Below are 15,996 nucleotides of genomic sequence, written 5' to 3' on the forward strand. Positions count from 1 at the left end.
ACCACAACAGTTACAATATAGCATTTAACTGACAGCTGTATAGAAGTGTATACAAAAAATACTTGCCACTTGCAGATGGTTTATTATTTGTAGCGTTTGATCCACCAAGCCCCATCAAGCTGTCTTCATCACCTGACGCAGGATCAAATGTTTCAGGAGGCCAGCTAAGGGTTGGAATAGGTTCATCTGAAATATGTTGATGTGCACTGCTGTCAACAGCCACTTCGCGTTCTGCAACAATAACTATAATTAATCCAGTAATTAATGTTTCAATTTGGGACTTTGCTGAGGTTGGAGGGAGGGAGGGAGAGAGAGATAGAATGCATTTGCACAACATATTTACTCATTAAGTGAGCCACAGGAGCTGGGAAAAATTCACAAACGAAGATAAGTACTTGTAATTAGGACCAGAACAATATATGCAGATTTTATACCCTGATTTGCAAATTCCTGAGACAATTCTTTCTTTTGAAAACAAAACTATGTGAATATCTTTGTAAGCATAGTTTAACAATATTACATCTGCGAAAACCATGTACTGCACTCTGAGTATGAAAAACCTAATCCAGAAGTAGAACTGGAAGGACAATCTTTTAACAATGTATGCGAGTTTCCCATTTCCTGCTCCCATAATACGGGGTACTGTGTTACAATAAATTTACAGCGTAATTCCGGAAGGTTGTACACCTCTTGCAGATATGTTCTCAAATAAGGCACACTTTAACTTCCCACCCTGCACATACACTTCTAAGCTCAGTTGACAGAGTAATGTACATTTCACGCTGAAGAGATGTTGTGCAGAAAAACTGTTTCATAACAATTTCTTTCTATGACTAACCTTTTTTGTTTGCATATTCCTACAGCAGCTTATGTTCATAAAGATAAGTATCATTTAAAGACACTTCTAACCAAAACCATGACACAGGGCTTCAACTTCAATAACTAGAAAATGACATTAAGAATTAACTGTCAACATCTAAAAGGCAATGGCAAATCTCACTTAATACTTCAAACATTAAAAAATAATTTTTGAGGATCAGTTCAAGCAAGGCTACAATAATTTAAAATTCATGCACCTAAAATTTGACGTTTTCTTTGTTATACATCAGCAACGAAACAAAATGTTGTTGTTGTTGTTGTTGCACTCCAGCACAATTATGTAACCTGCTGTTGCATGTTAAACAATTTCCTGAGCCTGTTCACGAACAAGATCTTCACTATGAAATAGTTATCATGGAATAATGCAAAATTATTCATGGGTGGGTACTGAACTAAGACAAAAAAAACAGGACCCCACCGACATGTTGCATTGCAATACATCTTTCACTGCCACTCACCAGACCTCACAGCTGCTGTAGCTCTTCTCATCATCTCACGCAGGCTCACAGATCGTGAACCTAAGGCATTGGTGATCACGTTGATAGACTCTAGCCCCGAACTGTTGCTGTTACTGCCCTCTGAGGAGCAGAAAACACATTTGATATAGATGGAGGGGATCCATGGAAGTTTATTCGAAACATTTCTACAATATAAATGAAAGATCATTGCTATTTTGCCCATAAGTCTTTGGGAGCCAAGACAGAATAATATACAAATGTGTGAATACAGAAAAAGTTTTTCAAATTCATGCATAACAAGTAATCTTTTAAAAGCTATAATGAAACAAACATTAGAATCTATAAACAGTGCTCAGACCTGTGTTCTACGGAAATGTGTACAAATGTCAGCAGTAAGGAACAGAGTGCATAAAACAGATTGGCACAGAGAATGAAACCACTTGTTAGTTCTTTTAAATTTTTTATACTTCTGTCTCATAAAATCAATATTACACATCTTGCATCCTGATAAATGATCTACCTCCCTCCTCCCATGAAATGGGGTGTTTTTTGTAACAAACTATGAAGAATTGTGTTGTCTGCAGGGTAGAACCTACAAGATGTTTACCAAAATATAGAATCTACTGTCCCGGTCTTTGATCTCCAATGACAACAAGAATGAATCTTGTTTTGGGTTTGAGATTGTAATTTAGTAGGCGTATTTTAATGTTCAATGCATATTTTTAACTTACACTTTTGTTCCTATTCTAATCTCTGTATTTACAATGGGGTGAAATTATTTGTTTATTGTTACAAAATTAGTGATGAATGAAAGAACTGATAATTTTAACATGATTTTATTACAATTTGACTTTCAAAACTGATTAGATTCAATTTTCATTACTACAAGTTTTTTTTAATACAAAATGACAAAAAACAACTTCCCATTATGGGCCATAGCCGCTCTACAATATTTTTCTTTATTTCTTTCTTCAGCCTTCCTTCACATGAAATAACATTTTTTTCTTGTTTCTTAACTCCTTAAAATAAAATTTCGAGTTATCTTGTTTTTAATATTTTGACTGAAACTTAAAATCCTGAATAAACTCAGGCAACTTAAGAAAAAATAATTATATCCATTTCAGTGCTGATAGTTACTAGAAAGCATCTGGTACTACATTTGTAGCTTGGCTGTTGTGTTTTGATTGAGGCAGTTGCCTTTAGGTATCATCTCTACTGTGTGCTGCCTCGAATACTTGACGACAAAACACACACTTTCAGACTCTCCTATATTGTTGTTTAAGCAATGCTTTTTAAAAAAAAAAAAAAAAGATTACTATACTGGTCCTGAGTCTGACATTCAATTTAGCAACTCAAAAACTGAACAAGAATGACTTCAAAGCTACACAGAAACTAAAAAAAATTACTTTCACGTTTCAGGATATTTTAGTCAAGAGTCCAGTGCGAAAGTATACGCATGAGTTTATTACTGATGATGTCTACCTGTAGTGTCATTCATTATACAATGTTTTTCATTAATGAAAGATTATTATTTTTTGGAATATAATTTGAAAAAATCCTTAAGGGGTTAAAGGAAAAAAGTTAAACATGCAAATTAATAATACTTTCCCCTGTCAACTACACAACACCTTCTGATAATGTGCACAAAATAAAACAGAATGAGATTGCAAATTCAATCTTTAAAAACAGAATGGATGTCATTCACACAGTGCAACATTGCACTAAGAAGCAGGAAAATTTTTGGCTCTTTTTCATTTATTTAATGAATATGAAACAGTAACCAAAGAGAACAACTAAGGAACGTCTAGCTTCAGACAATTCAGTTCTAAATGGTGTTTTCACATTAAGCATAAAACCATGCCACCTGCACATATTTTCTTGGTCACATCCAGAGATGGCAGAGAATACATCATGTAATAGAGAACTTTTCTTATAGATGAAGTGTGACTGATGCATAACTTCTGTGAAAAATGGCAGCAGCTACCTATCTGTGACACATCACCCCCCCCCCCTCTTCCCCTTCCCACACATACACACACTTCTATTGTCAATGCTATGAATCCATGGTTATAATACAGGCTTTAAAAAAGACTAAATCTATTACAAAGTCGTCATTTTTTTCCGTCTTTCCCTTTGTTACTTTAAATTCGTGGAGGTATGTACCATCTATGCAACTAAATGAAGGCAGTTTGTTTATTGCCACTCGCATTTTGCTTCTTTTATTTGGCATCATCCGTGGCCTGAAACACATGTTTCCTTTTACACCTACAATAAACGTATTATGTGTTAGATATAATATGCTGCTATATTTTATTTTGTTGTTTTTTTCTCATGTTTTTTAGATTAGAATCAACTTTTACAGCCCAAGTGAATTTATCGTTCGGTGTTACTTATGATTTCCAGCACTGTTATGGAACTTGTGCAACAAAAGTTGATTCTAACCTAAAAAAACAAGAGAAAAACACGACAAAATAATTATACGAACTACATAATACATTTACTGTACATATAAAAGAAAACATGTATTTTTCAACAAGATGGGGCACTCCACCACTTGAGTTGTCAAATGTGTGAAAATCTGAATGAAACTCTGCCAAGCTGTTGGATTGGTCATCAAACAGCCAGCAACTGCGCTTCTCAGCTGGCCTCCTGCCACTGGATCAGCTGCCCTGTGACTTGTCCCTGAAGAGTTTCATTACGAATAATGTTTATGCAACAACGCTATCACAGCACCTAGAAGAGTTGGAAAACCAGATCCGTACTGCCATTAAACATCAGTGATGATGTACACGTTTACCCAAGTATGGGGCGAACTAGAAGTGTGTCACAAGTTCCATTGTTGTATGCTTTACAGTTTAATAAATGTGTGTTTGAAATACATATATTCTTTTTCAAAAACCCATATCTCTTTTACTATGCCATTTTCCAAGTCATAAGTTTTGTTTTGAACACATGCAATTTTCGTGGTAATTTGGAAAGCAAAAGACGAATGATCTCCCTTCCTTCTTAAGCTTCCCCAACATATCCCTTTGCCCTTCTTGATGATGGAACTATTAATTCACAAAGCAAATTATTGTGTCCCTTTTACTTTCACAAATGTCTTGTTAGCAGTATTACACATTTTGCCTCTTGATGCTGAGTACAGATTAAACAACGGAAACTCCAAGTAGGATTATCAACAATATAGGAGAAGACAGATTGCTACTTACCATAAAGAAGGCAGGTCAAGTTGCAGACATGCACAATTAAAAGACACTCACTTATGCCTTTCATCTACACTACGCGCGCACGCACGCGCACGCACACACACACACACACACACACACACACACACACACACACACAGGTGTGTGTGTGTGTGTGTGTGTGTGTGTGTGTGTGTGTGTGTGTCACTGACGAAGGATGTGGCCAAAAGCTATATGTGAGTATCTTAATTGTGCCTGTCTGCAACTTGACATGTCCTTTTTTATGGTAAGTAGCAATCTGTCTTTTCCTACATTAGTTTTTTCAACAAAATTTTTCTTTGATGTAAACCACAATTGCCATATTTGGCAACTACACAATGGTTATGGACCAATCCCTTATCAAAATACCTCTGGTTTAACTCTTAGACCATCATTGTAAAATGAGGTTACTGTAGAGCAAGTACTACTTTCTCATTGAACCTCCACACAATGTAGCATGTTGTTTTCGACGGTATACAACAGTCTACATACTTCAGAGCAAAAGCATCAAATTAAACTGAAGAATAAGCATAAAGTGCCCCATCTCGGCTGAAGTGGGTAGCACCCTCGTTGCCACCTCTGCACTGCATGTTTGTTGACACAGAAGAGGTAACAAACCACAAGAAACAGTTTCAACAGTACTGTACATAATGACCATTTATAGGCTGAATTAACAGGATGAAGCCTGTGGGGACAGAGGTGGAGTGGGTCACAAAAACAGATCGAAAACTCATTGTGGCTTAATGAAACTATGAATTAATTCATCAATTCTTACCTTGTTCTCCATCCTTGTTCGATGTTGGTGCACACATTGTAACACAAGCATGCAGAATGTTCCTGTTGCCATCACAACGTTCATTTAATATAGCATCTGAAAAGGTAAAAATCATATATATATATATATTTGCACAAAAATTTTATATATGCATTCCACACAAATTGGATACTATATTTAACTTCTACAAGGTTTGTAGATGCTGTGTTGCTGAGCTACTCACCAATTGTCCGTGAGTCGAGTGATGAGAGAACAGAACGAACACCTTCCAGGTCGCAGCGTAGCAGCCTAGGTAAAAGCAACTGTGGTTCTACAGCCAACGCTAGCACGGCAACCTGGCTACGCAACGAGCCTCCGAGAGCTACAGTTCCAGCACCGATGCATCGAACAGGAGGCAGATCTAGCCATTGAGGATCACGGATGCTGTCAGCACAGTCTCGTGCCAGAGGGTACAGAGTACTGTTCCCGTCACGTAAGATCACCACATTTTCACTACCCTGTTTTTAAAATACAGACTTTGAAAAGATCTCAATGTGAAGACATTTTACACTGCTCTCAATATAAATCCTTAATGAAACATGTTATCAACAACTTGGCTTGACAAATAGTATTAAACTTTAAAAATGAGCCACGACAACAGTTTTAACAAAGTGTTCTGGTTGACTATAAACGATGACTACGATAATAGACCACAATTCACTGTTATACAGCTACCTGGAGAGTTTATTTCAAGTCACAGTACATTTATAATTTTCATAATTAATAACTTACCTGTAAATCTCCAAAAACCAACATCACATTACACTACTTACAAAGAGAGGTCCCTAGCAGCTGGATCAACTTTTCTGAAATGACCCATATGATGCTGTAGTTTTAGGTCCCAGGTATCACACCCTGCAGCCATTCATCAAAGTGTGCCCTCGTTTGCAAGTAATCAACAAAAAAGAATTTTGCCTGATTCTCTAGACACTTAAATATAAATGTGTTATGTAGAGTAGCGATGTAGCACAATCGTTAAGATACTTTCCTGATGTGCAAAAGATTGTGGGTTAGAATCTCGTTGGGTGCTTTTAAATTTTATACTTTTAAATCTTTATTGGTATGACTTTGATTATTACTTTTATTCACTTCATTGGTTTAAATGTATTTTTTTATTTCTAATCCTTTACCATGTCATTTTCATCATTGTGAACTTTTTCATTTGCTCTCATATTTTTCCTTTTTGTTTGGAATCTTTGTCAATGTGATTTTAATTATTAAGTAAGACATTTTATGGACGGAAATTGTAAAAAAAATATTTGAAACATAACGTTTTATGAGGAAAATGGTGGGGTAAAGGATTAGAAATAAAAAATTACATTTAAACAAATTAACTGAATAAAATAATAATAAGTCATATCAATAATGATTTACCCACAAATAACTTTAAAGTACTGAGGAGATTCGGAAGTACTGAAGAGATTCTGATGCAAACCTTCTGCATGTCAGGAATGTATCTTAACCACTATGCTACACCACAACTCTGAACAAATACTATTACAAGCATTTCAGCTTCTAGAGAGCACAGGTTTCCAGACAGTGATAGTGGTACACAAGGCCACTTAAATGGTACATGTACAATTACATTAAACATGTACTTATATGAGTAAAATTATTCTGTCTTACTACTTTATTTTTAAAGTAAAATGACACTAAGAAAACTGACTGATTAAAAAAGTGTCTGTTTAATTTAAAGAAAATGGATTTAGTGCATGTGCATGTTTTGGACTGTACACAGAAGACAGAAGTTCTGATTGTATCTTTCTCATTCCACCCTTCATTAGTTGTCACAGCCTTAGCCAGGAATGATTCATCTTGTTTTAAAGATAGTGCGATTTTGATCGGGTCTTATTGGTGGGCATTCGGAACATAGGGTGCATAGCTAAAGTATGACCCAGGGGTACCCGTTATTAGCATTTCTTCCTGTTCCATTCATGTATGGAGCAAGGGAAGAATGATTATTTAAATGCCACTCTGTGTGCAGTAATTATTCTAATGTTATCCCCATGATCCCTATGTGAGTCATACATACGGGATTGTAGTATATTCCTAGAGTAGTCATTTAAAGCCAGCTCATGAAACTTCATTAGCTGACTTTTCCGGGATAGTTTACATCAATCTTCAACAGTCTTCCAGTTCAGTTCCTTCAGTGTCTGTGACACTCCCCACAGATTAAAAAAAATCTGAACATTCGTGCTGCTCTTCTCCATCTACATTAGTGCTATTTGGTATGGGTCCCATACACTTGAGCAGTATGCTAGGATCATTGCACGAGTAATTTGTAAGCAATCCACTTTGTAGACTGACTGCACTTCCCCAGTTTTCTACCATTAAACTGAAGTCTACCACTTGCTTTACCTGCAACTGAGACATTGTGATCATTCCATTTCACATCCCTACAAAGTGTTACCTCTAGGTTTTTATACGAGTTGGTCAATTCCAAAAGTGATTCTTTGATATTAAAGGAAAAAGACAGATTGTACACACATATGACCACTATCTCCAGCCACTTCTGTCAAACTGCAACACGAATATGCTGAATGGGCCTTTACAGACAGACACTATCCCCCAGACGGAGTTCACAAACAGATTCCCCATACAATATCCCACAAACTCCCGATTCTCCCACCACCCCCCAAGAACCAGCCACAAAGGAGTGACCCCTTCATCACCTAATACCACTCACAACCGTAACAACTGAACTACATCCTTTGTCAGGGGTTTTGTTATCTATCATCATCTGAAATGAATGACACCCTACCCCAGATCCTTCCACCCCTCCTAAAGTGGTGTTTCGTCACCCACCCAACCTCCACAACATCCTAGTCATTATGTTTAAGAGGATGGATGGTCACCACCAAACTGTGGCCAAGAGCAAAGTGGACCACTCTGTGCCACAATATGCAGTTGTAAATAACATACTTGATTTCAACAGCTGCTTTACAACGCAGGCCATCTGACCCTCACATCCACCACCAGCTTTCCTGAACAAAATCATCCCAGCCTCAACCGACCATTAGCTTACTCTCCTCACACGCTCCACCAAATTGTTTCCACTACCTGTCCTGTCACCTCCTCTCAATTTATCTCCCCTCATCCTCATTGTGCACTGCTTTCTGCTCGTGAATCCACCGGTCTTTTCCCTCCTCTGTTCCTCTCCTTTCCGCTCCCCATTTTGCCCCCTCCTCTCTCCCCCATACAGCCACCCAACACTGTGCCTATCAGCCCTGTCCCACAGGCTAATGTGTCTGCATGCTCCTTCAGGCAATGCTGATTCCTCTTCCCCCACCTGTACCCTGCTATCCCTCTCCCCTTCACCAGCCCACACTGCTCTCAAACCCTGCTATCCCTCTCCCCTTCCCCCCACCCACACTACTCCCGTTCAATGTGTTTCTGTTGTTGTCTGGCCAATGATCACAGGAAGTAGTCGTGTGTGTGTGTGTGTGTGTGTGTGTGTGTGTGTGTGTGTGTGTGTGTGTGTGTGTGTGTGTGTGTGAGGTGTGCATACTTGTGTGAATGTGTGTGGGTGTGTGAGTTTCTCTTTTCTGAAGAAGGCTTTGGCCAAAAGCTACAATGGAACAATCTTTTCATCATGCCGGTCTGCCAACTCTGTCATCTTTGCGGTGAGTAGCAATCTGTCCTCTTCACAATATAGTTTAGAGAAAGAGTTTTTATCAACAAACTACTTTAGTCAAATGCTACAGCAGAAAACATTTTCAATATGACTGACCTTTATTTGTTAAAAGTAGGTATGCCTTTGAAAAAAAATGTGTTGCTGTCTGTGCAGACGGGGCCAAGGTAATGTATTGTCACAGGGTTGACGACAAAAGTGAATGAAAGTTGAACTGATGTTGAAGCACACACTGTGTAACACACCAAGAAGCACTTGCTTCTAAGGATATGTATGATACTCTTCATATTGTTTTGACAAACCTGTGAAAGTTACACACTTCACCAAAATAAAGGCTCTAAACTTGCAGCCATTCATGCTGTTGTGTGAAAATCTTGGAAGTAAATTTAAAAGTTTACTTCTTCATACTGTGTCGTTTGCCCACACATTTCAAATTCGCCATGCAGCCTATCGGCCGTTGGTAGCCAATTTCCACTGGTGGGAATGGGCAGCTACTTGGGCACGAGACCAGAGCCACGCGGGCAGAGTGGGAGAAACAGAATGGTGGGCAGGTGACTGGGTCTTTGAAGGCATGGTGAAGAAAACAAATGCTGTCAACGTGGAGAAGGGGAACTGCACTGAAAACTACTAACCAACGCTGTGGTGGACTTTGGAGCTGCACTGGTTATATACAGGCCTGAGTGAATCAGAGTATGCAAGACAGATGATTAGTCTTGTTTACAGACATGTGGGCAACATGGAGTGTTTGGTACAGTGAGAAATAAGGTACTGTGCATCATGTTTATGGTCTTACTGCAGAACGCAAGAGTGGTGGCAGCATGGCAGTAATTCTGTTTTAATATTTCTAAGTCCGAATAGCCTGCTGGTGGTATTTATCAGATAAGAGTCTCCAACTGGTAATGTGTGACATGTGCTGGTTCAGGTTTGACTGTTTGTAACTGAACTACTCTGTGACACAAGGGCAAGCCCTTGGATCCAAGAAAAACCAAGTAACTTGTTGGTTCACTAATTTGTAAATTGCATTTTTAGGGGATACTGTCAAAGCACTGGTGTGTGAGAATTGTCTATTGCAAACATCACAGGTGTTTCATTGTGGGGGTTGCTGTTATTGTATGATATTTATGCATGTTTTATCTTTTGATAAAGCCTTAGTTAAAAGTGTTACTTTGGTCAGGGAAAATTAAGATTAAAGTAATTGGTTTTTTTAAGATAAATGTTAAGATCCAATTTAACGTGTTACCAGCTTCACATTTTCAATACGGGTCGACAAGGATGTGTCAGAACAACTGTCTTAGCAGGCTACAAAAATATTGTCTTTTGAAAGAAAGTTGATTGCTTTTAGTTCACAAGTATTGAGCAATAACTTTTCGACATTGCTTACTCTTACATGATTTTTGGAAGACAGTGAACTAACTCCCATGGAAGATTTAGTTTGAGACTTTATTATACATTTAGAGAGCCTTCAAAAAAGTTTTCAAAAGGATTTTCCCAAAGATTTCACAAAAATGATTGGATAAGAAATCAATTTCCACAAAAAGTACTGGAAGAAGTAATCATGAAACACACTTTCATTGACTTTACTAACGCAGTTCGGTGGAAGATGCTTTCAAAAAGAAAACTCTGCTTTCTTTTTGAGAGGGAAATAAAAAATGCCCTTCTCTTTTCAGACAAGCAATCTGAGTTTGAATGTCATTTGATACTACTTACATACATGAATGCGGGGTGGAAGTACTTCAAAAAGCGAATACCGAAACAGACTTACTGTTGAAGAAATGTTAAAGAGTTAAGTTGAGCTCAATAAAGCCAGGCTTTGAAACTCTGATTAAAGATAAAACAGCAACACTCTTCTAACCGAAGCACGTAGATGTTTTTTCATTAGAAAACTAATTACCGATTTTGAGGTCTGATTTACCACCAAAGCTCGATTAGATTGCAATTTCTTGACTCTTATTTACTACTTTCCATCTTCAGTTTATTACTCTCTTGGACAACTCATTTACATTATTTGTGAGTGAAAGTTTAATAAATATTTAAAATGTCATTCCTCTCTTACTCAATGAATATATGTTTCAGAACTGGCATAATTTAATTTCACATTACTTGCTGCAAATCTGTACATGCGACCATAAACGACTTTGCAAAAAAGTGCTACCATGAAACCTTATTACTTGTGTGTGTGTCACATTTCTGCCACACACAGTAGTTGATAGGCATGTTGGAAAAACTGTGTGTGTTGCCAGCACTGGGCAAGATGGCAAAAATTATTCCTTCCATACCATCGGTTCCTCACCCCCGCTGTAGTCAGTCATCACTCAACCTTCCGGAGTGGTATGCTTAAATTTTTAGAAATGTCAAGTGGGACACACTGACGAGAAGTCTGGGAACTCTTGCTCTATAGTATAACACGAAATTCTTTTTCATCGATCGTTTGCGAACAAGAGTCCACTTTGATGAATGGCTCCACAATGTCATACCTGGTACCATAACCTACACCATCATATAAATAAGTTTTGAAAAGGCGATTCCACTCCTGTGGACGTCTCCAGAAGTACATAAGAGAGGAAAGAGAGAATGAGATTATGGAAGACAAGGTATTATCTAATGACAAACTGATGTTAAAAATAATGACCAGAGGTACCATTAATGGTAAAAAAGGTACATAAATTTGAGATATACAGTTAGACATAGGTAATTACTGTTTGTGTGTTATTTTATATGCACTTGAAAGACAATTCACCAACTGCAGCCCATGTCTACATATCTGAAGCACTGTAGCACCCCTGGCTCACAGAGTCGAGAGTCTGAGAATCTGGCCCCTCTCATTCGAACAACATTCACACTGATCCTCACGTTCTGGCATGTTGGTGTCGTCCACTGGATGTCACTGTCGTACTCTTCTTTGTCATGCTCTGCAGACACTGCTGATGTAACACACTGTCTTCCAGCCCTTTATTGGCATCAGGAATTGAGAATCCTGATACATTCTGGGGGTATAGCACATTCATTACGAAGTACTGATGTTAAATGAAAATTGCTTTGTACCTAAGTCCTATCTGACACGTCTGTTCAGACCACTGCATATTTCTCTGTTGCATACAAACTATGGTCTGTTAAAGTGTTGTCTGTATCTGCATCAGCTGTTAGCCTTCGATTGAGATACTATCATTACATGTTCAGGTGATCCTGGTTCACCACAAATGCATCTGTCATTGTTCACCTTTTATTTTATTTTACAGCCGTGCATGATTAGCCGAGCGGTCTAACGCGCTGCAGTCATGGACTGTGCGGCTGATCCCGGCGGATGTTCGAGTACTCCCTCAGGCATGGGTGTGTGTGTGTTTGTCCTTAGGATATTTTAGGTTAAGTAGTGTGTAAGCTTAGGGATTGATGACCTTAGCAGTCAAGTCCCGTAAGATTTCACACACATTTGAGCACATTTTATATTACGCATCTAGTTCTGCAAGACAAACCTCTAGAGGAGCAAATCTCCATGGTCATAAAACGGGTCAATAAATGAAAAATTAACATCAGAAAGTTAGTAATAAATAAAATTTACACAGATCCTATGCAGATACCAGGCTGCTAAATGTGTAAGTTAGTGTAATCAACAATATAACATAGATGTTTGCCTAAATTTTTTTCACGAATTCAATGACACTACAGGAGCAAGTTGTCAGTAAATTCCTTGGTGTGGACTTGAAACTATGAGAATTACTGCTAAGATTTTTTAATTCCGGTTGTAGCTTATTGAAAATCAATTCAACACAATCAATATAACTTTCTGATATTGAATCTATAGAGATATGGTCCGTGTCCCATCAGGAAGTAGATCATGCCCTTCAAAGAAATTTGATGGCAATGCATGTTCTGCAACACCTGATAGAATTCCACACACTCCTCCTCCCTCGTACTGGTAGTGTCCCAGATTGTCATTTATCAGTCATCTACACTTTAAGCTCCTCCTTGTGAGTGTTAGTTTAGTATTTGCTTCCCTAGCTTTCCAAAATTGGCCTTTCAGAGCCAATATTCGGCATAACTTCTTCTGATCTGTAGGTCGATCGGATATATTAGAAGTAACGCTAAGAGTCCTTCTACTGATTTTGTCTGGTAGGCATGAGAGATAATTTTAAGGTTGTCGTGCTACGTTCTTCAGAAGATTTGAAGAGATTTCTTGCTGAATTTAGATTGCTCACACATGTGCACCAAAAGTAATTACAGATGTTAGCTACGGCGCATCACGATAACGTTCACTGGGATTCAGTGGTAAACTAATATTTTTTGTTGCAATACAGCTACTTTGTATACAAGCTCAGAAAGAAAATTTCCACATACTTCAAAAATGTGAACATTTGATGCATACCTTCAGCCAGATATACACCGCAGATAAAAAAATAAGTACGTATGGAAATAAGACATCTATCTTTATTCGAAGACGGCATATGCCACCAAGGGGGTAGTAGATGTACTTATAACAGTTCAACATTGTCTGCCAACAGATGGCATAATGGCCTAGCTACAAGAGAACCTCTTCATAGGAAATGTTCCCAGCGAGAAGACTCACCATGGTGGAAACTTGTGAAGCATGCAGGCAACCACGCTCTCATGCTTCCTACAGCTAACAAAGAAAGTTTGAAAGGTATCAAATTGTGGCATTCTGAGCGGCGGGATGGTCCTTTCAGAGAATCATATACAGGTTGGAAGTCCTGCATCAGTCATGCAATGATGCTGGTATCAGTGATCACGTGAACATTCTCACATGCATAGACAAGATTCTGGACATCCACACACGTATTGTATGGGCAGCAGTACCAGATTGTACAGCTAACACAATATACATAGGAAGGCTTGTAGGCACAGGCATGTCAACACACACTGTTGCGAACCGCTTATTAGCAGTGGAACTACAGCCACACACACCTCTAGCTCGTCTTCCGTTCACACCACAGCATCGACATGCATGGCTCGATTGACACCATCGGAGGATCACTTGGAAGATAGAATGGCACATTGCGGTCTTCAGCGATGAAAGCAGATTCTGCCTGTACACAAAATCCTGGTCACTTGTGTGTATGGCGTAGACCTGGTGAGAACTATCTTGCAGAGTGCATTTGCCCAAGACACACTGCCCCACCCCAAACCTTATGGTGGTGTTTCTGGATGGGATGCTAACCAGCACTTGGTATGTGCAGAATGTTATTAGATCCACTCTTTTGCCATCCTTGCAACACAAATGTGGTGTGTTATTCCACAAGGATATTGCTCACCCACAAACTGTCTGTGAAACTCAACATACTCTTCAAGACATGCTGCAAGTTCACTGGCCAGCAGGATCTACGGCTTGTCTCCAATCGAGCACATGTGGGATATGATGGGACGAGGAGTGACCCATGTGACTCTTCGACCAGCAACATTTGCAGAACTACATGAACAGATTGAGCAGATGTGGTATAATGTATCCCAGGACAGTATACGCCATCTGTATGATCAACTGGATGCCCAGCACCTGCATTTCGACCTGTGGAGGCTACACCATGAACTACTATGGGTCTTTCAGCATTGGTTGACACCTGGAAACAAGGAATGTCTTCCATTGTGTGTGTTACCCTACAACCAAAATGACGAGAACCAAAATGGCACACAATTAAAGCAAAACAAAATTCCCACCAAGTGCAAGCACAGAGGAAACATCAGACAACAAGTATTGTTATGAAATTGCTTCCGCAGCTACCATTCGAGAGGAATGGCTGATAAAACACTGTTGAAATATTGTTCACATTATCATTCAGACTAACCGTTAGATTGCTATTATTTAGTTACCCTAAATTTAGCTATTTCTTCTTAGCATGACAGGTCAGTCATATAAAGAATTGTGCATCACTAGCAGTTCTTGAAAATACAATATTGGACATTTTCCTTTAGAATAGTTTTGTAATAGACTATTCAGTACTTCTAATACCAAGCCAACAGATTCTCAAGAACACTTGCGGATTCAAACAACTGCTGTGAAAAACTCTGCATTACATTCTAGTCATAAAAGATACAGGGAACTTCTCTCATCACACCAACCAAAGCCATACATATATATTCACCTCTCCTGCACTGATAAGGCTTATATTTTGAGGATCCAAGCCCAAAAAGGAGTTTGTATCTGATGGAAAAGGGCTCTCTTGTTCAGCTCGTCCAGTGCTAAGGTTGTAAATGACATAGCTGAGTTTAGAATTATTTTTGACGACAGCGTGTATTCCTGCAAATAAATACGACATGTAAATTAGAATTTTATCATTTATTAAATGTAGAAATGTGTTCAGCGACTCAGTTTGTCGATAAAATTGAGATTCCTACCAATTCCATCAACAGTCAACGTTAGTATCTGGCCACCCTCAGCAACGTTCACACGCCTAGGGAAGCGCTGGAAGCAATCGGGGGCGCGAGATGTCGCTCCGGACTTAATAACCTAAAATTATAAGATCACTGACTAACTTCTCATTTTTATTATTAATTAAATCAGATGACAACTTGCACAAAAAGCTCAAGAAGTCTGAATCTATCAGTACTACACTAGTGAAAAATAATAATAATTCTTCAATTAGCTTCTTAGAAAATTACATAATATAAATACTGAATAATTAATAATAAACTTACTTGAAGTTCATCTTTCCTCATAAGACGACAGTCTTGAAGAAGATTGATTGTGTCATCACTGGACAATTCTTTGGTTTCTTTGGTGTCCTTATTACTTGGGAATCTCACGGCTACATGGGCTCCATCAACTTTCAGCACTCTACCTGTTCAAAAGAAGAGGAGCAGAGCATTACAGCATTGCTGAGAAGAAATATGGGTTCCTTTCTATTATTTAACATAAAAATCAATTGTAATAAAATTTAATGACGAGAGAGGGGTTACTGTTGGAACATCAAGAATCAGCAATTCAGATATTACAATTACATTTCAAAAGCTTGCCCTACTGTCCGCTAGGCCCAGCCAAAATTA

At 38.5% G+C, this 15,996-nt stretch overlaps 1 protein-coding gene across 1 annotated transcript in view; it reads right to left on the reverse strand.

Moving 5' to 3' along the window:
• The window catches only part of LOC124596466 (E3 ubiquitin-protein ligase UBR5), a 354,797-nt gene that overhangs the window by 236,433 nt on the left and 102,368 nt on the right, over nt 1-15,996 (reverse strand). Inside the window, exons 11-17 of the mRNA XM_047135607.1 lie at nt 15,649-15,791; nt 15,349-15,460; nt 15,096-15,250; nt 5,560-5,833; nt 5,337-5,432; nt 1,338-1,457; nt 67-231 (exon numbers count right to left, since the gene is read on the reverse strand). Coding sequence (XP_046991563.1) covers nt 67-231; nt 1,338-1,457; nt 5,337-5,432; nt 5,560-5,833; nt 15,096-15,250; nt 15,349-15,460; nt 15,649-15,791 — 1,065 coding nt within the window. The remainder of the gene's footprint in view (nt 1-66; nt 232-1,337; nt 1,458-5,336; nt 5,433-5,559; nt 5,834-15,095; nt 15,251-15,348; nt 15,461-15,648; nt 15,792-15,996) is intronic.

The sequence above is a fragment of the Schistocerca americana genome, chromosome 2 (genome assembly GCF_021461395.2).
Source record: "Schistocerca americana isolate TAMUIC-IGC-003095 chromosome 2, iqSchAmer2.1, whole genome shotgun sequence".
Lineage (NCBI taxonomy): Eukaryota > Metazoa > Arthropoda > Insecta > Orthoptera > Acrididae > Schistocerca > Schistocerca americana.